Genomic DNA, 22,743 nt, shown 5'->3' with positions numbered 1-22,743 from the left:
GCTAAGAGCGCCTAGGTTCCTTGCGGGGGAAGGGCTATGCGTACCCGTGCCATCGTGTTACGGGAGGAACGCAGGGCTCAAATCCCAACTCTCGCCCAGTCTCCACCACACAGCTGCGGCACCGTGCCATCGTGTTACGGGAGGAACGCAGGGCTCAAATCCCAACTCTCGCCCAGTCTCCACACAGCTGCGGCGCCGCGCCCCTTCCGACTTAGCGGAGCCGGAAGTGGAGGCGCCGGCTTCCCATGATGCTCCGCGGGGCGCCGATTCTAACCGCACCGGGAGGAGAGAAGAGGTCGTGATGGCGGCGCCGGAGCCGGAAGTGCAGCCTCCGGCCGCAGTCCTTGGTAAGGCGTGAGGTCTATAGCTTGGGGAACCCTGAGGACCTGTTTCTTCCCGACTGTCGCTCCGTCCGGTCATTTGGCCCCTGGCCGGTCTTCCCTGTCCCCTAATTCCCGGTGTCCCGCCGCGTTCTGGCTCTGCCCGTGACTCCCTCGCCGTGGGTCGAGTTGGTTCGCCCTCTGTCTTTCTTTCGGAGTGTGGACCCCGCATGACTACACTTTTGACTCATTTCACCAGATCAGGCCCTGCCGCTTTCTGAGCAGGCTCCCAGTCACTGCCTCCGAAATCCCCCTACTATCCACGGTCACTTAAATCACTTTAGGTAAGATGGATCAGGAATCTCTCCCCGCCACGGCCCACACAGGCTGCGGGAGGTATGTGAGTGTATTTGGGTGCCTTCTTCTCAGTGATGGCTGGTGCGGTGGCCACAGGGAATGAAAAGATTAACTTTGGCCTTTAGGTTTTTCATTTTTCTCTCTTGTCCCTCTGTTCACCTACCAGATTTGGAGTGGTATGAGAAGGCGGAAGAAACTCACGCCCCCCAGATAGAACTACATGAGACTACCTCTGTCCAGGAGCCTCCCAAACCTTCGGAGTCCTTTTGTCCAAGAGACTGCATGGTGCCAGTGGTTTTTCCCGGGCCTGTGAGCCAGGAAGGCTGCTGTCGGTTTACTTGTGAACTTCTAAAGCATATCATGTACCAACGTCAGCAACTCCCTCTGCCCTATGAACAGCTTAGGCACTTCTACCGAAAACCTTCTCCCCAGGTAGAGACAGGCTTTGGGAGAAAATTGTGGGAAGACTTGCAGGCGGGTAGAAAAAGGAGTCTGAGAAATCTTCAGGGTCTGTCAGCCTAAGCAGTTGCAAGGGTTTCAGTCACTTTCTCCCCACTTTAGTCTTTGGTAATCAGACCCTCTCGGCTTTTCCTCTTGCCCTATTTTTTCTGAAACTTCTACCTATGGGTTAGGTTTGGACTTTAAATTGGCCCTTTAAATTTTAGACGTTTTTCTTTCCAGATTTTCATCTCTGTGTTTTCGTTCTACTTTCTGGGGGACTTCCTTGACTTTCTACTCTCACTCTTCTATTAATTTTTTTCTTTTGTGCAATTATATTCTTACAAGCCCTTTGTTAATTTTTGCATGTTGTTTTTAATTTTATTTAATTAATTTATTTATTTTGGCATCTGGCCTGTATGGGGATCCGAACCCTTGACCTTGGTGTTGTTATAGCACTGTGCTCTAACCAACTGAACTAACTGGCCAACCCCATGTTCCTTTTGATAACATCCTTTTGTTTCATGCCTGGATGAACTTCTGTTACCAAAAGATATTAATTATTGTGTTTTAAAAGTTTTTCTCTGTTCCTTGCAGTGTCTCAGTTTCTTCCAGAATCCTTTTCTTTGTTTTGGTCTCTGACTTTCATGTTGGAGGCTTTTGTTTTCTGTCTGGTGAATTTTTAAGAATAAATCATTGCAAGCTCTTTGTGCACACCTGGGCCTTATGAGCTGATAGGCTTCACTGTAAGGACATTGGGTAGGAACCTGGTGGTGTCTTTGGGGGAACGGCTCAAACACTGAAAAGTCTCTCTGGATGGGGGAGGAAATTGGCAGATGGTTTAAGCATCCTCACAGGTTTTCACTCAGTCCCCGTGTTCACTTTTGCCTTCTGTGGTAACTATATCACCAATTCCTGAACCTTTTTGGGGTTCTGCCATGTAAATTGTTTTTTTTCTCATGGGGTCCCCTCTGTCAGTACTTGGTATTTGGCTCTCTTGAACTCTTAACTCTTCCATCTGCTTTCTATCTATTTTCCAAAACTTTGTGGTTGCCTTGCACCAATGTTTTCTATTCTCTGGTTCTTTTGCCCTTGGGAGTTCTCTTTCTGTCTTTCCTCTTCTTCTTTTTTTTCTTTATTTCTTTTCTCTCATTTAGTTTTTTTAAAAATTATTTATTTTTCCGGTAAGAGGATCTTAACCCTTGACTCGGTGTTGTAAGCACCACGCCCAGCCAGTGAGCAACCGGCCATCCCTATATGGGATCCGAGCCTGTGGCCTTGGTGTTACCAGCACCACACTCTCCTGAGTGAGCCACGGGCTGGCCCCTAGTTTTTTTTTTTAAACTGGCAGGATCAACTTGTTATCATTTAGCAGTATTTCAGGTGTTCACGTTGGCTCTGTTTAACTGGAACACCAACTTCAGAATCATCTTTATTAGACCAAATAATTCTCATTCCTGTTATCACTCTCTGTACAGCAAAATATGCTACCTTTTACCATGCCAGTAAATCTTCTTGACTGTTTTAGTTGCTTATACCTGGATGCACTCCAGCTTCAGAACACTGTCTTTGCTGTTCTAAGTGTGAGAGAATTATGGTTTTGTACAAAGAATATATTTTCTGGGCCGGCCCATGGCTCACTCAGGAGAGTGTGGTGCTGATAACACTAAGGCCGTGGTTCGGATCCTATATAGGGATGGCCGGTTCGCTCACTGGCTGAGCATGTTGCTGACAACACCAAGCCAAGGGTTAAGATCCCCTTACCGGTCATCTTTAAAAAAATAAAAGAACATATTTTCCTTTTCAATATAATGCCCTCTGATAAGACCCAATGTCTTGGCAATGGCAGTTCATTGAGCTAGAAATCCAGTCCTGTAAGTCTACACATCTCAGTTTAGCTTTCCCCTACCTTGTCTTTCTGTCCCACATTCTTTGTCCTCACAGGCAGAGGACATGGTGAGGAAGAAACCTCGGGCCACTGCTGAGGTGAGCAGCAAGAAATGCCAACAAGCCCTGGCAGAACTGGATAGTGTCCTTAGCCACCTGGAGGGCCTCTTTGCCCGAACACTAGTACCACGAGTGCTGATCCTCCTAGGGGGCAATGCCCTAAGCCCCAAGGAATTCTATGAACTTGACTTGTCCCGGCTGGCCCCCAACAGTGTGGACCAGAGCCTGAGCACAGCAGCTTGTTTACGCCGTCTCTTCCGAGCCATTTTCATGGCTGACGCCTTTAGCGAGCTGCAGGTTCCTCCGCTCATGGGCACTATCGTCATGGCGCAGGGGCATCGTGACTGTGGAGAAGATTGGTTTAGACCCAAACTCAACTATCGAGTGCCCAACCGAGGCCATAAACTAACTGTGACCCTGTCCTGTGGCAGACATTCCATCCAAACCACGGCTTGGGAGGATTACATTTGGTTCCAGGCACCAGTGACACTTAAAGGCTTCCATGAATGAATGAGGGTACTTCTAATCGTAAAAAAAGTGGCTGAATTTTTTCTCTCCTATGGCACTGAGTCACCTGTCTCTTGCTTGAAGTTGCTTCCTGGTGAGAGAGGAAGGTTCTGTCCTTCTGATTGTTTGCCTCCCCTGCTCACACTTGCTGGTGGGCTGATGATATGTTCCTGTGACTGTAATAACCATCACTGAACAACATCTCTTCTAATCAAGAGTTGATTTTCCAAGAGGGTGCTGGGTTAGGCATTTCTGTTTGGGGTTGGAAAGCAAAGATGGGTCCACAGACAGATACTGCTATGGAGGTAGCCCTTTTCTGCTGTTTGCTCTGTGCATTCAGAGTTTTTACCGGGGTTATAATGTGGGTGTGACTCATGAACTTAAATATAGAATAAATAGATTCATATTAAATTTTCCTGAAACTCTTTTGACTTAAAGAGACTTTTCACAGGGCTGGCTGGTTAGCTCACTTGGTTAGAGTGTGGTGCTAATAACACCAAGATCAAGAGTTTGGATCCCCATACCAGCCACCAAAAACAAAACTACAACAAAAAGAGACTTCAGGCTTGAGGCTAGAGTATTTTGTCTTTCTTCTTGACCTCTTCTGCTTCAGAGCTTCTAAGACTTTTCACTAATTTTTTTGGTGTTTGGTTGGTATGGATGTCTGAATCCTTGACCTTGGTGTTAAAAGGCCTCCCTCTAACCAACTGAGCTAACTGGCCAGCCCACTAATTTTTTTCCTCTTCTTCAGCCTCAGGCCAGTCTGGAAAGTTAAGTGACTTGGCCAAGGTTCTGTCAGTAGTTTGATAGCAGAATTGGGACTAGAGTCCTCATTAGCTAACTTCTAGCCCAGTGTTCTTTCCTTGCCACAAACTGATCTTTGTGATCCTTGAATTCTTTGTGCCCAAAGCAGGGGTGATTTTTGATGTGGGCAAAATTCTGATAAGGAACTTAGCTTATCAGGCTACTCAATGAGAGCTCAGTGATTTAGGGGAACAGTCTGGCCCTCTGCTTAATCTAAACTCTGAGCAAGTGTGCTGAAAGAACGGTGAGAAGAGAGGAGCTTCTCACAAGACTTTTCACCCTCAAAGAGCAGAGCTACAGCCCTGTTCATCAGCAAATGGTAACCTTTAGCTTTGAGTGTCACAGGTGCTGCTGGTGGTTAGTCAGGACAGGAAAAAGCTGCAGCATGTCAATCTTAAGGCAACTGTTGATTAATCACATGCCAGGCTTGGGGAGCTGAGGCTTGGAATGAGGCCCAGTAGCCCCCTTCAGCTGTTCTTGGATCTAAGTGGTCCAGGTAAACCTTGCCTATTCTGCCCTTCAGATCTGAGAAGCAAATGTCAGGGGAAGGGGGATGAGAAAGGAAAACTGAGAGAGTCTTTGCAAAGCCTGAACTTAGGCTGCTCCCAGGATTGCATGACATCTGATGGGATTCGCTCCCCGAGGCCGGATGTTCCTTCTGGAGTTCTGCCCAGCCTGTCCCCACTACAGCTGTTTGATGGCTGCTGGCAGTTACTATTGGCAGTATTGTCCTTAGCCAAACGTTGCCCTCTTGCCAGTGGCAGTTCCTCCTCAGCTACATCTGACTTGGCCATTCTGATCCTTGCTATTATCCTCTCTGGCTTGACACTGTCATGACCAGCAGGCACAGATGCACTTTGTCTCTGGGGAAGAACACCTTCTAATTTCCTGGAACCAAGTTGGAGACACAATTCTCACCCTGCTGGTGTTGGACATAGGTGTGTGCATGTGCGTGTGTATATAAATAAATGGGGACAATGATACACACACTGCAAAGTTGTTAGATTAGATAATGTATGTAAAGTGCCTGAAACATAGTATCAAATATAAAATATGTACTATTTTTTGTTTTATTATATAGCATACTATGTTTTAAGCACTCACATTATCTAATCCTAACAACTTTGCAGTGTATATATTCTTGTCTCCATTTTATAGATGAGGCTTGGGGAGATTGGATAACTTGTCTAAATGGTGAAATCTGAATTCCAACACGGTCTACCTGGCTCCATAGGCTGAATGTTTTACACTGTGCTGCACATCCTGTGTGGTTTTACTCTGAAATAATTAGTCAGGATTTGCCCTGCCAAAATAATACCAAGGTTAAGGGTTTGGATCCCTGTGCCGGACAGCTGCCAAAAAAACCCCCCAAAAACTGTACAACTCCCTTCTCTGGCTTCAGATTCTGGTTCCTGAAATTGAGGCTGCCATTAATAGGGGCTGAGTAAATATGGAATCAATGAAAACAAAACATTTGGTTTCTTTTCTGTGCTGTGACCACTTGAAACATATTCTACCAGCCAGAATTTCAGCTGCTTTTATGTCTAATGTTATTACCTTACAGAAGTGGGGGCCATATCTTCCACTTTGGGAAAAGTAAATATGGAATCAATGAAAACAAAACATTTGGTTTCTTTTCTGTGCTGTGACCACTTGAAGCATATTTTACCAGCCAGAATTTCAGCTGCTTTTATGTCTAATGTTATTACCTTACAGAAGTGGGGGCCATATCTTCCACTTTGGGAAAGAGAAGGCTGAAGGGTCTGACTAAAAAGAGTGGGGGAGTTATGAATAACGAGGTTTTAAGTTGTTTTGACATGGGAGACACATTAAGCCAACTCAGCTCCCTCAAACACTAATTTTAAAAGCCTTCCATAAACAATGCCTAGATAATCAAAACAAAGTAATTATCTGGGTAATTTAGACACTTATTTTCTATTGGCTTGGCATTGGGGCCCAGGTCATTCTGATTTCATGAGTCCTCTCCAAAGGAATCCAGAAGTTGAAAAGATTAGTATTAACAGTAAAGCCCATCGCCTTCTCTGACAACAAGCTTGTTGATTATATTAGGCTGTTTTCTGCTGCTGATAACAGAATATCTGAAGCTGGATAATTTATAAAGAAATGAAATTTATTTCTTACAGTTTTTTTTTTTTTTGTCTTTTTCCGTGTCCGGCAACAGATTGCAACCCAGTGCCTCGCTCTGTGGGATCCGAACCCTCGGCAGGAGTGCCACTGCACTTCCCAAGCGGCGCACTAGCGCAGTGCGCCACCGGACCGGCCCCTATTTCTTACAGTTTTGAGGCTGGGAAGTCCTAGGTCCAGGGAGCACATCTGGTGAGGGCCTTCTTGGTGGGGGCTCACAGTCCCATGGTGACAGGCAATCACATGGTGAAGGCTGAGAAGAGCATTTCCACATGCTCACTTGCTGTTCTTATAAAGCCACCAGTCTACTTGGTAACCCATTAAACCATTAACCCATTAATTCATGAATGTACTAATCCATTCATGGGGGCATAGTCTTCAGGATCCAATTGTCTTTTTTTTTTTTTTTTCCTTTTTGTTTTTTTTCGTGACCGGCAACGGATTGCAACCCTCAGTGTCGCGCCTGTACCGGACCAGGATGGGCAACGGGATCGCAACCCTCGGTGTTGCGCCCGCACCTTGCTCAGCCAGTGAGCGGCCGGTCTGTATGTGGGATCCGAACCCTCGGCGGGAGCGCCACCGCGCTCCCAAGCGGCACACTGTAGCAGTGCGCCACCGGGGCGGCCCCCCAATTGTCTTTTAAAGACTCCACCTTTCAAATACCATAGTCAGATTTCCCACCTTCTCAGCACTGTTACAATGAGGATCAAGCTCCAACATGAGCTTGGGGGATATTCAAACCACAGCGCTGAGGAATCTGTTTTTACATTTGTCCTTGACCGGGGACTCCAGAAATGGATGTAAAGTAGTCTCTAGCCTAGCAAGTGAAGAGCTCCTGGTGCAGTGGGGTTCTGGCCTTTCATCTGTTGCTATCATTTGAGTCTGAAAGCAACAGTTGTGGGGGCCAAGGAAGTAAAATGGAGGTGGTAGTTGATGGGAAAGTGTAGTCTGTAAATGTCACCCTTTTGTGCCCTCTCTGCATCCTCCTTTCCCAAGGTGTGGCCCTATACTTTGCCTAGATCTTCATTTATCACTTAGGTAGAATAGTCCTATGGAAGGGGTAAATAGAGACATTCAGTGAAGACTGAAGAGAACAGAATGGATGGACTCCGTTCTTGGGGTGGGGGAAGGAATTGTCAGAATCTTAGACTTTTATTTATTTTTTTACTTTTTTGGGGGCGTCTGGCGGGTTAAGAAGATCCAAACCCTTGACCTTGATGTTTTCAGAGCCACGCTCTACTGAGAGCACTAATCAGCCAGCCAGAATCTTAGACTTTTAGCCAGGAGGGATCTCAAATTCTTTTCTTCACAGATAGTTAAGAAGCCAAGATGTGACATAACTGGGATGAAATAATACAGCTGGTGTTAGTGTGGACAGCTCTGTATTGTTTTTGTTTCTAAGTCCCTATTGCATATACGGTGAGGACTCAGTAAATGTCGACTATGTGAAAGGGCTCGGGGAGGGCCAAAATATCCATGGAATTGGACTGGGTTGGAACCTCCATCCCCATACTGTAGTCTACCTATAGCAAGGGAAGCCACACCGTTGCCGTGACAACTGAAGACAACCTGTCCCAAACTCCGGAAAGGAAGGGGCGGGCGGAGGGGGGCGGGGGCTGGCTAGCGTATGACCAGGCTTTACGGACGGGCTCCGTGGGGAGAAGGGCTGGGCGAAAGGCGGTCCGCCAGGCTGAATCCTGCTTCCTGCCTGACGGAAGGGCGGAGCTCCGGGTCTCCATGGAGACGGCTTCCCCAGCAACCCAACGGGCGTTGAGCAGAGCTGCTGGCCGCATGGATGCGGAGAGCCTCCTGCTGTCTCTGGAGCTGGCGTCCGGCAGTGGGCAGGGCCTCAGTCCGGACCGTCGGGCCTCGCTGCTCACTTCACTTACGCTGGTTAAGCGCGACTACCGCTACGATCGGGTCCTCTTCTGGGGCCGCATCCTCGGCCTCGTCGCCGATTACTACATCGCGCAGGGCCTGAGTGCAGACCAGCTCGCCCCGCGCAAGACGCTCTACAGGTGGAGGCGGCACTGCGCTGGGCGGGGCGCGGTCGCAGCGGGATACCGAAGGCCGGCTACCCCGGGGCAGGGAAGGGGTGGGCCTTTGGGGGCAGGATCGAGGCGGACGGAATCGGGAAGGGCTTGAGAGGCGGCACCTGGGGACGGAAAGGAGGCGGTTAAGGAAAGGGGCGGAGCCTGAGGAGGCGGGGAAGCCGATGGGCGAGGTCCACGAAGGCGGGGCCCTCTGAGGGAGGACGCGTTCTCGGCCTGGGGGGCCAAGAAAAACTTAGACGAGGATGGATTTATAATAGAGGCAGGACAAGAACGGAGGCGGAGCAAGGTGAAGGTTCTTGGAGAACTGTGACCTGGAGTAGAAGCCAGATGTGAGCCAGGTGCCTAACCTGGCACTCCGAAGGACTCAGTTTGGAGAAGGGTCGGACGCCCAGGGGGGTGGGTTGGTGCTGTTTGGAAGTGGGTACAGAAACATCTTCGATGGAGGTGTCAGCTCTGCAGCAGATGGAGCTATTGGAAGAAAAGGAATGGGGAAAAAAGGGGTGTAGAACTGGGGAAAATTCCCTGGACCCTACCATACAGGACCATCCAGCCTCTTTTTGACCACCACCAGCAATGATGGGGATCTTACCACCTTATAAAGCAGTCTTTTCAGGCAGCAGGTAGTTGGAGAACTCATTTATCTATGAATACATCAACCCAGCATTGACCGGATGCATCGTGTGCTGGACTTGGGTTTATAAAGATGGCCAGGACATACCTCTTGTCTCCTAGTTATTCACATCCTAGGGAAGGAGACTCAGCAATAACAGCACTGATGTGTTAAAACTAAAAAAGAGGTGTACACGAAAGGGGATCAAGGTGGGCCTTCTTACAGAGAACAACTAAATAAGATCACTAAAGGAGTAATTTGTTTGAGTTCTGAAAGATGAGCAGTTCTCCAGGAAAGTGTGAGGGAAAAGCATGACAGTTAGAGGGAACAATTCTGCAAACTCTTGTTGGCTAGAGAAGGCTTGGAGTGTTTGGGAGAACAGCAGGTAGGTAAACATGACAGTTGCAGTATAGGGTGTTACATGGAACCAGATGGAGAGGCCAAGGGGTTTGGACTTTGTCCACAGGCTATGGGAAGCTATTGAGGGGCTTTAAGCAAGAAGAACCTGCTTAGATTTGAGTGGGCAGAATGGCCTGGAAGTGAGGTGAGCATTTAGGAGTCTGTTGTAGTGTCCACATGAAAAGTACTGAAAAGGGCCGGCCTGTGGCTCACTCGGGAGAGTGCGGTGCTGATAACACCAAGGCCCCGGGTTCGGATCCCATATAGGGATGGCTGGTTCGCTCACTGGCTGAGCGTGGTGCTGACAACACCAAGTCAAGGGTTAAGATCCCCTTACCGGTCATCTTTTTTTAAAAAGAAAAAAAAAAGAAAAGAAAAGTACTGAAAAGAAGAAGCTGAGGGAATGGAGGGGAGGGCATGGGTTGGAAAGATTTAAGTGGTAGAATTGGCAGAACTTGAGACTGATTGAATGGGGGTGGTGGCAAAGAAGAGGTCAAGGTTGACCCCTCCTTCCAGCTTAGGCAGCTGAGTAAGTGTTGGTGCCACTCACTAGGAGAGAATTCAGGGAGTAGGATTAGGGAAGACATAGTGAATTTATTGTGAGTTGCCTGGGGGACAAGGTGTTTAGACAGCATATTAAAGTACAAATCTGGAGTCCAGAAGAAAAATTTTGACTGAAGATAGAGATTTGGGATTCATTTCATTTTATTATTCTGTATGTATTTGTTGAGCACCTACTGTGTGCTCAGCATTGATTTAGGTACCAGGAATTAGTGGTAAATGAGACAAAGTCCTTGTCTTCATGGAGCTTATGTTGTGGTTTAGGGGGCCGGAAAGGGGAGACAGACGATAGATAAACACAGACATATATTGTATCAGGTGGTGTTAAGTGCTAAGGGGCATAGAGAATGAAGGAAGGGGTACTATTTTAAATAGGGTGGTCAGAGATGGCCTTACTGGCAAGGTAACATTTGAGAAAAGACCTGAAGTGACTGAAGGAATGAGCTATGTGGGTATCTGAGGAAACAGAATTCTAGGCAAGTGCAAAGGTCCTGAGGCAGATGTGTGCTTGGTGTGTTTGTATAGCCCTGTAGAGACTAGTGTGGTTAGAGAGGAATGAGTGAGGGGGAATTCTGTAGAACATGAGATCAGAGAGGAACAGGGTGGGAAATAATAATGCAGGGCCTTGTGGGACATTGTAAGACTTGGCTCAATGAGAAGCCATTGGAAGGTTCTGCGTAGAAGAGTGACATGCTCAGGCTTAGGTTTGAGTTGGGTGGGAGCTAGTCTAAAAGGAGAGTAGATGTAGAAGGAGGGAGACCAGTTAGGTGTCTACTGTAATATCCAGGCAAGAGTAGGGGGTGGCTTAGGCTGTAGTGGAGCCAGTGGAAGTGGTTGGATTCTAGATACCAGCTAGGCAGTAGCTGGAGCTCTGGAAAGCTCCAGCCTTCCAGGTAGGTGAGACTGCAGAGAGAAAAGAGGGGTGAGAATAGATCCCTGGAAATACTTAAGACACTGGAAGATGGAGAGGGGAGATGTCATTGGAAATAGAAATGAAGTGTTTGTTGGCCATTAGGTGTTAGCTGAAGGCCTTCTCCCAAGCAGGTTCTTGGAGTGGTGGGAGTAGAAATCATGGTTCAGTGACCTGAAGAGTGAAAGGGAAGGGGAGGAAGGGGCCCCACAGGGCAAATTGTTGTTCTGAGATTACTGTTCAGAACTGAAGGGCCGGCTTGTGGCTCACTCGGTAGAGTGCGGTGCTGCTAACACCAAGGCCACGGGTTCGGATCCCATATAGGGATGGCCGGTTCGCTCACTGGCTGAGCGTGGTGCTGACAACACCAAGTCGAGGGTTAAGATCCCCTTACCAGTCATTTTTAAAAAAAAAAAAAAAAAAAAAAAAAACTGAAGAAGAGGGAGGGAGGGACAGGAGAAGCATTTTCTAGAGGGGCATGGGTTTAAGGGCTGTTGTTGTTTTAGCAGGCTGAGAGGTTTTTATGTTGAGAAGGAACCATTGCAGAGTGAAGGGTGAGAAGATAGCAGAGATCAGGCTGAGGACACAGGCCCTGAGTGGGTCAGAGAGGAGTGGTGAGGATGTCTTCTCCTAGTGGGAAGTGAGAAAGGGCCTGGGTGGGACCTGGGGAGTTCTCCTAAAGGCCTCAAAGGGGAGAGGTCCTTGAGCCAAGGCTGAGCTTTCCTGAGAAATGGGAGGGAATGGTTGTGCTGTTGGCTCAGGAGGCAGGCTGAGCACGAAGTTAGGACCCACCAGAGCGGGGGTAACCACAGTTGAGGAGAGTTCAGCTTCCAGAATTTAACAGTCTGGATATCTAGGAAGAAGCTCTTTTAATTTCAGCATACAGCTCAGCTGGTTACAGCGTGGTGCTGTAACACCAAGATCGAGGGATCCCTGTGTTGGCCAACAGGAAAAAAAAAAAAATTCAGCGTACATAAAACTTTTATGACCTTTAAAAAACATAAAATTGAATTTGCAGGACAAATGAGAGTGGGGTGCACCATAGGCACTTAATGCTTCGAAGGGTCTGAAAACAGCATTGGGAGGAAGATGTAAATTCCAACAGCTTTTCTTGGGTCTAACTTACTAGGGAGAAGGGAAGGTGGAAGAAAGACTGGGTGAGAAGCTAGAGTTGGACTCCAGGGATGATGTGGGTGTTGTTGACAGCCTGAACTGCACAGAGTGGAGCCTCTTGCCTCCTGCCACAGAGGAGATGGTGGTGCAGACGTCTGTGGTGAAGGGCCGCTTCATGGGGGACCCCTCCCATGAATATGAACACACCGAGCTGCAGAAGGTGAATGATGGTGAAAAGGTCTTTGAAGAAGAAGTAGTGGTGAGTAAAGAGGAGGAGAGGAGAGAGAGCCTGAACAAATTGGCCATCCAAAACCCAGCCCAATAGAAATTATGGCAACCACTACTGTTATGATTATCTTCACTGCTGCCAGGTTGGGTGTTTGAGTACCCACGTGTACTGGGCACTGTGCTACTGTGCCTGTATCATCTCTTTTAATCCTTACAACTCTATGAAATTGGTACACGACTTTTCAGGTGGTAGAAAGGAGGACACTGAAGTTTAGAGAGGTTAAGTGACTTGCCCAGGGGCACACAGCTCCTGAACAAGGGGGTGAAGAGAGTGAATAGGCAGCTCTTGTGGAAGATTAGCTCTGGGGTGGGGGTTGGGAAGAGGGAGTTCTGTGCTGTGCTCTGGGGTCAGGGAATGTGCACAGGCTCTTATTCGTTGTATCAGTTTTCATTTTACTAGGTGATACAATACATCTACATGGTTCAAAATTCAAAGGTCCAAAAAGGAATATAGCGGGCTGGCCAGTTAGCTCAGTTGGTTAGAGTGCAGTGTTATAGCACCAAAGTCAAAGGTTGGGACCCCCATACCGGCCAGCAACCAAAAAAAAAAAATAAAGTTCTTCCCATCCCTGTCCACCTGTCACACAGGTCCTCTCTCTGGGGGATGTTAATGTAGGTGACCGGTAAGGGGATCTTAACCCTTGACTTGGTGTTGTCAGCACCACGCTCACCCAGTGAGCAACCGGACATCCCTATATGGGATCCGAACCCATGGCCTTGGTGTTATCAGCACCACACTCTCCCGAGTGAGCCACGGGCCAGCCCCTGCTTTTATATTTTAAAAAGGCAAAATAAATAACATTGAAACATGGTGACAGGGTGGTATGTCTCTGGAAGGGTACATAAGAAACCATTAATGGTGGTTGTCCCCAGTGAGGGCAAGTTGGGGGTAGAGGACTGGGGTGAGAGAAAGACTAATTTTGTTTTTGTAGTTTTGAATATCATACTACCTGTATGTATTACCAATTAAAAAATAAATAGAAAGAAAGGAAGGAAGGAAGTCTTGATAGGGCAGGTGAGGGCTTGCCCAGTGTGATCTGTGGCCCTGGCATCTTCACCATGGTGTCTCAGGTGAGATGGTCATGCAGAGAGGGTCCTTGCACTGGAGATGAGTGGGTACAGTGCCCTGGCAGGATGTCTCCTCTCCTGTCTCCTCAGGTCCAGATCAAGGAAGAGGCCCGCTTGGTGTCCGTCATTGACCAGATTGACAAAGCTGTGGCCATCATCCCCCGAGGTGCCCTCTTCAAGACCCCTTTTGGACCCATTCATGTCAATCGGACCTTTGAAGGTGAGCTCTCAGGGCCTCTCTCAGCGGCAGGAGGGTGTCTCTTCCCTAGTACAGTCAGACATAATGTCTGGTAGTCAAGGGGGAACCTGCCCATTTCCTTGGAGGAGTAGCTGCGGCCATATCACCTAGGAGGATGTGCCTAATGTCCTGGCAACTGTGGTTGGCATGGACTACCCAGTTACTGCATGCTGAATCTCTTCTACTTGAGGGGTGGGAGAGTGTATGGTCACCTGGGTCCCAGGGCTTTACATGGGTCCGGGCTACCTGCCTTTTCCCACCTTCCTCCTCCTTGGTCTCTTCTCACTGCAGGATCTGGGCCAAGTTTGGACTGAGGAAACACTAATCCCTTTTCTCTCTGCAATTCTCTGTCAGTGGTTGACTGATTCCTTCGCAAGCCCCTCCATGTGGTCCCAATGCGGAGAGAAAGGGGCTGTGGGGTTTTGCCCGACCACCCTCTTCCTGCCTGTCAACTTTTTCTAGGACTGTCCTTGTCTGAGTCCAAGAAGCTCAGTTCCTACTTCCACTTCAGGGAGCCTATTGATATGAAGAATAAGACCTTGCTTGAGAAGGCGGACCTGGACCCCTCCTTGGATTTCATGGACTCCCTGGAATATGACATCCCCAAAGGTAATAGTCCATTATCTCCTGACATGGGATCTGCTCCCAGGTCAGAGCAGTGGGCCATGCCTCCTGCCATTCTCCTCTAAGATTGGCATCAAAGGCCTGGGGTGGGAACTGATGGCTCACCATGGGTCCTTGAAGGTTGGCCTTCCCTAGGTCCCAGCTCATGGTAGACACTTTGTAAATGTTTTGAATGACAAAAGGTAGGATTGTTTTCCATATGCTTCCACAGACAGGAAGTATCTCAGTGTCTCTTGACTTTTATAGCAATCTTGAATGGAAACAGATTGGGAATCTATCCCCAGACATGAAAATAGCCCTGAAAATATTAACCATACATACATCTCAACTTTTACTTTTGGGACTCTAGCCAATGCTTGGCACATAGCTGGTGCTCAATAAATGAGTGTTAATTGACTGAATAGCAAACTACTTGTTAAGGAAATGAGTTCTATATGTTTGTTTTCTGCTGTGTGTGCGGTACTTTTTAAAGCGCACAGCTTCAGAGGCCTTCCTGTGCTGAAACCCAGCAGTTGTTGGCAGGGTCACAGAGACCCCATTTCCTTCCTTTGAACCTCAACAGTAGAGAAAAGCATGTCCTTGAATGCTATAACCCAAGATAGGTGCAGGCTCTAGGCAGTTCGAGCCAGACCCACGGCATGGACTCAGGGCCCTGCCTCTTTCCTGCCCTGTGTTGGGTATTTCTGAGAACTAGAGGGACTTCATGATGAAGATGGCAATGATAATGACAATAATAACAACTAACTCCTTAAAGCAATGCCACTGCTTATTGTGTGACAGACACTGTACTCAGCCCTTTCCATGTCTTACTCTCATTTTATAATCTTCACAGCCAGCCTATGAAGTGGACACTATTATTATCCCCATTTTACAGGTAAAGAAGCAGAGGCTTAGAGAGTTAAACCCAAGTGTACAGTAAGTGTTAGAGCGTGAGAATCCAGGGCTCTGGCATTCACAGTTGTGTCAAGCAAATGAGAATGACGGGAACGACAGGAAAATAGTCACCCCCACCACTAGGGGGCAACACTTCTGAGGAACAGGGAGCAATCCAGTTGGGCTGGAACTCAGGATGGAGGTGGGATGGCAAGGGCTCTGGAATCAGACAGCTTGGGTTGGAATCCTGAATTGGCCACTTGCTAGCTGTGTGACTTCAGGCAAGTCCTTCAATTTCCTGTGCCTCTATTTCATTTCTTTCTTTCTTTCTTTTTTTAAAAAAAGATGACCAGTAAGGGGATCTTAACCCTTGACTTGGTGTTGTCAGCACCACGCTCAGCCAGTGAGCGAACTGGCCATCCCTATACAGGATCCAAACCCATGGCTTTGGTGTTATCAGCACCACACTCTCCCAAGTGAGCCACGGGCCGGCCCTCTGTTTTCTCATTTCTAACAAGTGAAAATTGATATTTTCTACCTGATTGGGTTGTTATGAGAACTAAATGAGTTAACTCATATCCAAAATGCTCACACAGGGCCGGCCCGTGGCTCACTCGGGAGAGTGCGGTGCTGATAACACGAAGGCCCCGGGTTTGGATCCCATATAAGGATGGCCGGTTCGCTCACTGGCTGAGTGTGGTGCTGACAACACCAAGTCAAGGGTTAAGATCCCCTTACCGGTCATCTTTTGAAAAAAAATAAAAAATAAAAAAAATAAAAATGCTCACACACAGTGCCTAACACACAGTAAGGACTGAAAAAAAAAAAGAATAATTATTATTGATATTGTTTTTAGTGGCAAAAGGTCCTTAGAGATGAGTTTGCCAAGTGTAGGAGGGCCTAGAAAGCCAAGGTAGTAGAAACTGCTGGTGACTTGTGAGGAGGTCTCTGATAATAAGGTAGCAGTTCACAGGTAGATGAAGAAAGGGCAAGGCGAGCCAGGGATCAGGAGGCCATTTCAGGCCACTGCAATGCCTCAGGGCCAGGTGTTGGTCCTGAGAGGGTAGGAGTGCCACCAAGGAGTGGCTACTCTGCCACATGGAGGTGTTCAAGTCAAACTATGCTGAGCCTGGCCAGTCCTGCAGAGATGGATAGGAGGGGCTCCCAGACCACTGGGGGAGATATAGATTTATAGGGTAGGGGCATTTCTCATCTATCAGACATACTTCTCAGACTCTTGTTATCTCTTCCAATTCTGCTCCCAGCCTTGTCAGGAGCCAGAGGGGACTGCACATCCCTCGTTGATAAAGGGAGCCAGGAATGTGGTGGTAGTGGGACCCCAGTGCCAGGGACTGAGGGGTGAACTGACAGAAGTCCTCTTTTTTTTTTTTAAAAGATGACCGGTAAGGGGATCTTAGCCCTTGACTTGGTGTTGTCAGCACCACGCTCACCCAGTGAGCTAACCGGCCATCCCTATGTGGGATCTGAACCCTTGGCCTTAGTGTTATCAGCACCGCACTCTCCCGAATGAGCCACAGGGCCGGCCCGACAGAAGTCCTCTTAATTCTCCTAATCTGAGGGCAGCAGCCCCGTCCCCTGATTGAGGGTGTGTCTGGGAAGCCCTTTGCAGCCTCTCACCTGCAGTTGGATGCTCCACGGGGATGAGGCTGTCCCTCCAAGGTGCTGAGTCACTGGACCCTGATTGAGGGTGTGTCTGGGAAGCCCTTTGCAGCCTCTCACCTGCAGTTGGATGCTCCATGGGGATGAGGCTGTCCCTCCAAGGTGCTGAGTCATTGGGGGCTAGCGTCACAGCTCCTCCTGCCCCATCGAGCCTCATCCTGTTTGGTGGGAGGGACTAAGAGGGTGCTAGAGCTTCTGCAGCCAAGAGTGAAGCCAGCTAGATGGGGCGGGGCCCAGCAAAATCTTCCTAGGGGAACACCATCAGCCCTGTCTGCCCTGCCTTCTGGAGTAAAAGGGACACAGCAGGCAGCTTTTTCTCCTTGCAGCAGAGGAAGTAATATGTGGACTTTAGGGGTCTTCTGAAAGGCTGCTGGGGCCACCCTGATGTGTCTAGTCAGGAGGTGAATTCATCAAGCCTCTGGGAGGTATGGATCTGGGCCTGGGAAGTGGGCAAGTTGCAGTGGCCTGAGGCCCTAGGCATCCTATTCCTACAGTGGGCCTGAGGGCTGAGGATCAGCTGCTGGCTCCACTTCCCAGTCCTCCCCAGCATGTTGCTTTGTCCTTGGTGTGTGTGGGCTGGAGGGGAGGAATGCTTGTGGCCTTACCTTGGGAAACCTCCCCACAGCCTCTAGGCCTCCAGCTCTCTTCAGCTCCCTTCCTCCCAGAGTCACAGCAGAAAGCCTCCAGGAAGTCAGGCCCACATTTTTCTCATGATGGTTTGGTGGGGACCATAGAGTAGGGGCAGAAGCATGGATGGCTAGGGGAGAGCAGACAGCTCTGATTTCCCTCCCAGACTCTCTTCCTCATCAGCCAGTGGAAGCTGCTGGGAGACTCCTCTGCCAGGCAGACAGCAGTCGGGCTGGTTGGGCTACGAAGTGGGGCCAAAACCCTGAGGAAGAGTTCTCTGGGACGCCGGGACTGGCTGGAGGGGTGGGATTGGGTAGCTGTATTCTGCCCAGGTAGGATCATTGCTTCCTTTCTGGGTCTGAGGCAATTGTTCATGGTGACTTCATGTCACCTCTGAGGAGGTATGGTTTAGGTTGACACTGTCCCTGGGACTTCTGCTCTCTGCACCCATGGAGGTAGGCCAGGAGCCTAGCAGCTTATCCTTGGGCCAGCCTTGGCTAAAGAGAGGAGTGGGAGGGGATGTTACCTGGGGGCACTAATGTTTTCCTGAGCTGTCATGCTGTGCTTTGGGATCTGCAGTTTTGTGGGAATGTGTAGCTTTGGGTGCCAGCACCTAGTTCTGGGGTGGCAGAACCATGCCAGTGGATGTAGTGCAATGGCTGTGAGTTCTTCAACCTTGGGCTGCAGCCAGGTGACAGAGATGGAACACTTTGTCAGGTGGCCAGATTTCTAGGCAGTATCGTGCAATTCAGTGCTCCTTAATCTTTCACTCTATCAGCAAATAGCCAGGCATTGAGCAGCTACTACATGCCAGGCACTTACAGTGTCCTTGGAACAATAGATGCCTCCCTTGCCTCACAGAGGCTTGGGAAGATCATGTGAAGCAGAGGATGGGAAAGGGAAATGTGAACTAGAAGGTGCCTTACAAATGGCATCAACAGTGTCCTGGGAAGCAGCAAGGGGCAGGCAGAGGAGTGGAGGAAGTAGAGCAGAAGGGCTGGAGGAAAGATGCCTCTTCTTGCTTTGCTCTGAGCTAGAGCAGGGAGCTCTCAGGAGCTGCCAAGTGCAGACTGGCGCTCTGTCACAGCAAGCTCTCAGCAGCAATGCCCAGTTCAGGCAGCAGAGGGCAGTGAGGGGCCCGCCTGCCTGTCTGGAAAGGGGCCTTTGAAAGCTGGTGGCGGTGGTGATTGAGGAGGGGGCAGGGGACAGGTGAGACAGGGCACTGGAGAGGAATGGGGAACATAGTGCCCAGGATCAGCCTTCTCTTGGGGGTGTGTGCAGGTGGAACTCATTTCCTGCCCCGGTCCCTTGGAGTGCTCAGCCTTCTGGACCAGGGGCCTGGCCCTGCCACCCATCAACAAGACAGGGGATTGGCCCCAGGGGTACCTCACTCTTCCTCTTCTGTTCCCAGGCTGCTAGGGGATTTGACTCTTCCCTTGTGGACCCAGTGGGGGAGGAGAATTGTTCCTCCTACTGTGAAGCCATGGCCATGTTTTTGTGAGTGATGAAAAAAATTTTTTTTGGTGCTGGTCTGAGGGGAGGGTTGAATCCAATCTGTTGTCCCTGGACAGCCTGATCCCCAGCCTGGCCTACTCGATGCCTCAGTGTTAATCTGAGAGCTTTGCTACCTTTCTTCCTGGACGGCAGGAGAATGTCATTATGGTACATACAGACTAGTCTGACGTTTCCACACTAGCAAGTCTGGTGAGGCCCCCTGGGGCCCAGGAAACCCAGGAGGACTTCCTACCAATTACAAGAGGCTCCACTCCTGATTTACCAGCCTGTGCTCCACCACATCCTCAAAACACAGACCTTCTGGAAGATAGTGGCTGCCAGGGGACAGAAGGAGAGGTTTAGGGAAACTTGGAAGAGACCGGGGGCTGGGAACCAAAACACCAAGGCGGCAGGAGGCTCCTTCCCTGAGTCCTAGAGGAGGCACCGGCGCTGGCTGGGCCCAGCCTTTTCAGCAGTTGCAGTAAGTGGGTGATGGTGAACAGCAGTGCTTGGCTCCTCAGGTAGATGCTACGTGACTTCTGGCACATTGAGAGCCTGTGTGTTTCCCGGGTGACCAGCTGAGCCAGGGACGATGAGAGGACAGGAGTGTGGCAGGAATGCTAGAGAGGGAGGGAGGCAGCGCTGCTTGCTGGCTGGCCCCTCACGTGCTGCTACTGTGCTCTGCCAGCACCCTTCAGCCTCCTTGGCATTGTCCTGCCCTGGTGGGGGCACTCTATTTCTCTAGCATCCCTGCCAGTTTCTCCTCGCTGCCTGGGTGGGAGCCCCTGCTGATGGCCTGGGCCACTTTGTGTGAGACCCCCCACCTCTTGTCTACTGGAGGCAAGAGGTGGTCAAACCCTAGAGGAGGCAGACTGGTGTGAAGGCAGGTCAGGACCCAGCCACTGCCCGGTGTGCCAATGTGCTGACAATTAACTGATGAGAAGGGTCTAGGTTGGGGAACTCCGGGTCCATCCAGTCTTCTTCAGGGCAGCATTTTGCCCTTGAAGGCTGCAAATTTCTCTGAGTGGGCAGACAGGAATGAGGCACAGCCTGGTCTTTCTTAATTCAAGGGGCTGTGCGACTGCAGGCTCCAAGGGCAGGAAGGGACTGCATTTCTAGGAGACTGGCCCCAGACGATGCCCTGGGCACTGGTAGGGACAACTAAGGGAAGCTAGGCAATGGTAACTTCCTGGGCTTGTGCTTCTTGACAAGGCCAAATGCAGAGGACTAGGAACATTTGGCTCTGCCATTCTCCCACCCTTGTCACCCCCCAGGTGATGTTTTCTGGAGACACATGCCAGGAAAGCAACAGGCTAGTGAAGGCCAAATGCAGAGGACTAGGAACATTTGGCTCTGCCATTCTCCCACCCTTGTCACCCCCAGGTGATGTTTTCTGGAGACACATGCCAGGAAAGCAACAGGCTAGTGCCTCTTGAATTCTGAGGAGGGCAGGTCTAGGTGGTAGAGGAACCTCAGGCACCCACAGAGAAGTTGTAAGAGCCAGGGGAAATATGCCCCCTTCCTGGGGGCAGTGCTCCAGCCAGAGCCCTGCTAACGCAGGGACTCTTCTTGATGCTGTCCAGCAGGCACTGGGTGGCTTAGAGGAGCTGACATGTCCACATTGTCTTCTACTTCATCATCCCATGCATGGGTGGTGGCACTTGGTGCTGGCCACTACACAAATACTAAGGTGAGCTGAATTGGCTTCTCCCTGAGCAGGGCCAGAGCAGCCAAGCTCTCAGAAATTTTTTTTTTCAAAAGATGGTAAGGGGATCTTAACCCTTGACTTGTTGTCGTCAGCACCATGCTCACCCAGTGAGCTAACCGGCCATCCCTATATGGGATCCGAACCCATGGCCTTGGTGTTATCAGCACCACTCTCTCCCAAGTGAGCCACAGGCTGGCCCCAGAAAGCTCTGGTTTTGACCTGGGCGGGAGGCTGCATACTGAGCAGGGCTGAGCTGCCATCAGGATCAGGGGTTCCTGGCAGTCAGGTCTCTCAGATGCAGGGTGGCCCCTAGTGGGTGGGAATTGAGTTGTGAGGCTATTGGGTGTGGAGTGACCAGGGTGGGCCATGGTTGGAGGTGGCCTGTGGAGAAGCTGGGGTGGCAGGAGCCAAGCAGCCGGGCTGAGCTGGCAGCTGATGAAGGCCTCAAAGCAGCTCTCAGTGCATGGCTGGCTGGTCCAACACCAAAACCTTCAAAGCATTTGCCTTTTTGGCAGGGCCTGGAACAGGGCTGTGGCTGGGCCCAGGCCGGGAGAGGCCTCAGTGCGCAGGGGAATAGAAGCCCCAGATCTGCATCCAGAGGCGATTTTCCCAGGCTCCTTCCTCCCACACAGCGGCTCTCTCCCTTGGTTCTGGAACTGGATCAGGCTCTTCCAGCCAAGTCCTCGTGGCTGCACAACTCAGCCCTGGCTGGGCTGCTCCTGTCTAGGGGAGCAAAAACCAGGGCAGAACCAGGGATAGACAAAGGCTCATTAGTGGCAGCCCAAGTCCCCTCCCACCAAGCTCCCAGTCTCCCAGCTGCCAGGAAGGGCCACTGAGCTGGAAGACATGAGATGGTCAAACTTCTACTTGAGCCCCCTGGTCTGGCCTAATCCATCTCAGAGCACAGGCTTGTGGGACTGGGGAAAGGAGAGCACAATAGCAAGTAAGGGCAAACCATGGTAGGACTAAAGGTCACTGGTGATTCCCCCTGGCACAGTGTGAGAAGCCTGGAGAGTGTCTCCCCTAGCCCAGCCCCAACTACCCTCTGCTGTGGATTCAGCCTCCTCCCTGACTTAACCTTTAGCTAGACCTGCTGACAGGAACAAGATCGACTGATTTGAGCTTCACCTCTTTTCATATCCTTGCTCTCCCTATGGAAGTGGTTTTAGTGAACAGTGAAATAGCTAAAAGGCAATTAAAAGTAAAGTGTCTGGTGAATTAAAATTGTTTTCCCTTTCCCAGCAGAACCTTTGCACTGGCATGGCTGCCCTAGGAACCAGGGCCTCTGCACAAGTTGCGGAGCTCTGGCTCCAGCAGCACCCAGGCCTCACCCCCTGCCCCTCCTTCCCAGGGTCCTGGAGCATCCAGATGGAGCGGGGCAACGCCTTGGTAGTGCTGCGCAGCCTGCTCTGGCCAGGCCTCACTTTCTACCACGCTCCCCACACCAAGAACTATGGCTACATCTATGTAGGTACTGGTGAGAAGAACATAGACTTGCCCTTTATGCTGTAGGATGGGGGCCAGCCTAGATGTCTTTTACGTACAATTGAAACATTTTCATAAATTTCAGTGAACCTGCCTTGTTTGTTCTGTCCTGCTTCCCTTCATCTCCACCTCCATCTGGTATCCAGGCTCTGAAAGGCCCCTTGAACCAGGAAACCCATCCTAAGGCAAGTGACAGAGGGTTGGAATGTGCTAACAAAAGAGATGCTAGATAAGGACAGATATAAATGGCTGTGAAAGCAGGTGACAACTAGAGGCCCTTTGGGGAAGGCAGCTTCTTGGACTCAGATGAGAGCTGTACGTGGGCCAGGTAACCCAATTCACTCCTTCCTTGCAGCACCCCAGACTAAAGAGCTAACAGCTGTCAATAAAGATGGGAACCTATTTGGCCCATGAACCCCCCTCCAGTTGCATTCACGTGGCCCATCACAAGAGATCAATGACTCAGCAGCCTAGGCAGTGCACATTTCCCAAG

General features: G+C 49.9%; 2 protein-coding genes across 2 annotated transcripts; both read left to right on the top strand.

The window, feature by feature from the left end:
• Positions 1 to 251: 251 nt before the first annotated feature.
• MAD2L1BP (MAD2L1 binding protein) lies at positions 252 to 3,980 on the top strand. The gene is made up of 3 exons (XM_008566769.1): positions 252 to 347; positions 844 to 1,109; positions 3,060 to 3,980. The coding sequence occupies exons 1-3, from the start codon at positions 302 to 304 to the stop codon at positions 3,570 to 3,572; spliced, it is 825 nt and encodes a 274-aa protein (XP_008564991.1). The 5' UTR covers positions 252 to 301; the 3' UTR covers positions 3,573 to 3,980.
• A 4,267-nt stretch (positions 3,981 to 8,247) lies between these two features.
• Positions 8,248 to 22,344, top strand: RSPH9 (radial spoke head 9 homolog (Chlamydomonas)). Its single transcript, XM_008566766.1, has 5 exons — positions 8,248 to 8,536; positions 12,259 to 12,424; positions 13,612 to 13,741; positions 14,222 to 14,368; positions 22,117 to 22,344. Exons 1-5 carry the CDS (start codon positions 8,256 to 8,258, stop codon positions 22,275 to 22,277), a joined length of 885 nt encoding a protein of 294 aa, XP_008564988.1. The 5' UTR covers positions 8,248 to 8,255; the 3' UTR covers positions 22,278 to 22,344.
• Positions 22,345 to 22,743: the final 399 nt, after the last annotated feature.

Source organism: Galeopterus variegatus, unplaced genomic scaffold (assembly GCF_000696425.1).
Source record: "Galeopterus variegatus unplaced genomic scaffold, G_variegatus-3.0.2 Scaffold269, whole genome shotgun sequence".
NCBI lineage: Eukaryota > Metazoa > Chordata > Mammalia > Dermoptera > Cynocephalidae > Galeopterus > Galeopterus variegatus.
This window is presented reverse-complemented; position numbering and strand designations above follow the sequence as displayed.

Bases quoted from the DNA above. Each gene is read 5' to 3' on its own strand.
- MAD2L1BP (XM_008566769.1), top strand. From the start codon at position 302: ATGGCGGCGCCGGAGCCGGAAGTGCAGCCTCCGGCCGCAGTCCTTG. The intron at 348-843 runs GTAAGGCGTGAG...TTCACCTACCAG, and splicing joins GCCTCCGGCCGCAGTCCTTG to ATTTGGAGTGGTATGAGAAG. The intron at 1,110-3,059 runs GTAGAGACAGGC...TTGTCCTCACAG, and splicing joins ACCGAAAACCTTCTCCCCAG to GCAGAGGACATGGTGAGGAA.
- RSPH9 (XM_008566766.1), top strand. From the start codon at position 8,256: ATGGAGACGGCTTCCCCAGCAACCCAACGGGCGTTGAGCAGAGCTGCT. The intron at 8,537-12,258 runs GTGGAGGCGGCA...TGTTGTTGACAG, and splicing joins CCGCGCAAGACGCTCTACAG to CCTGAACTGCACAGAGTGGA. The intron at 12,425-13,611 runs GTGAGTAAAGAG...CTGTCTCCTCAG, and splicing joins TCTTTGAAGAAGAAGTAGTG to GTCCAGATCAAGGAAGAGGC.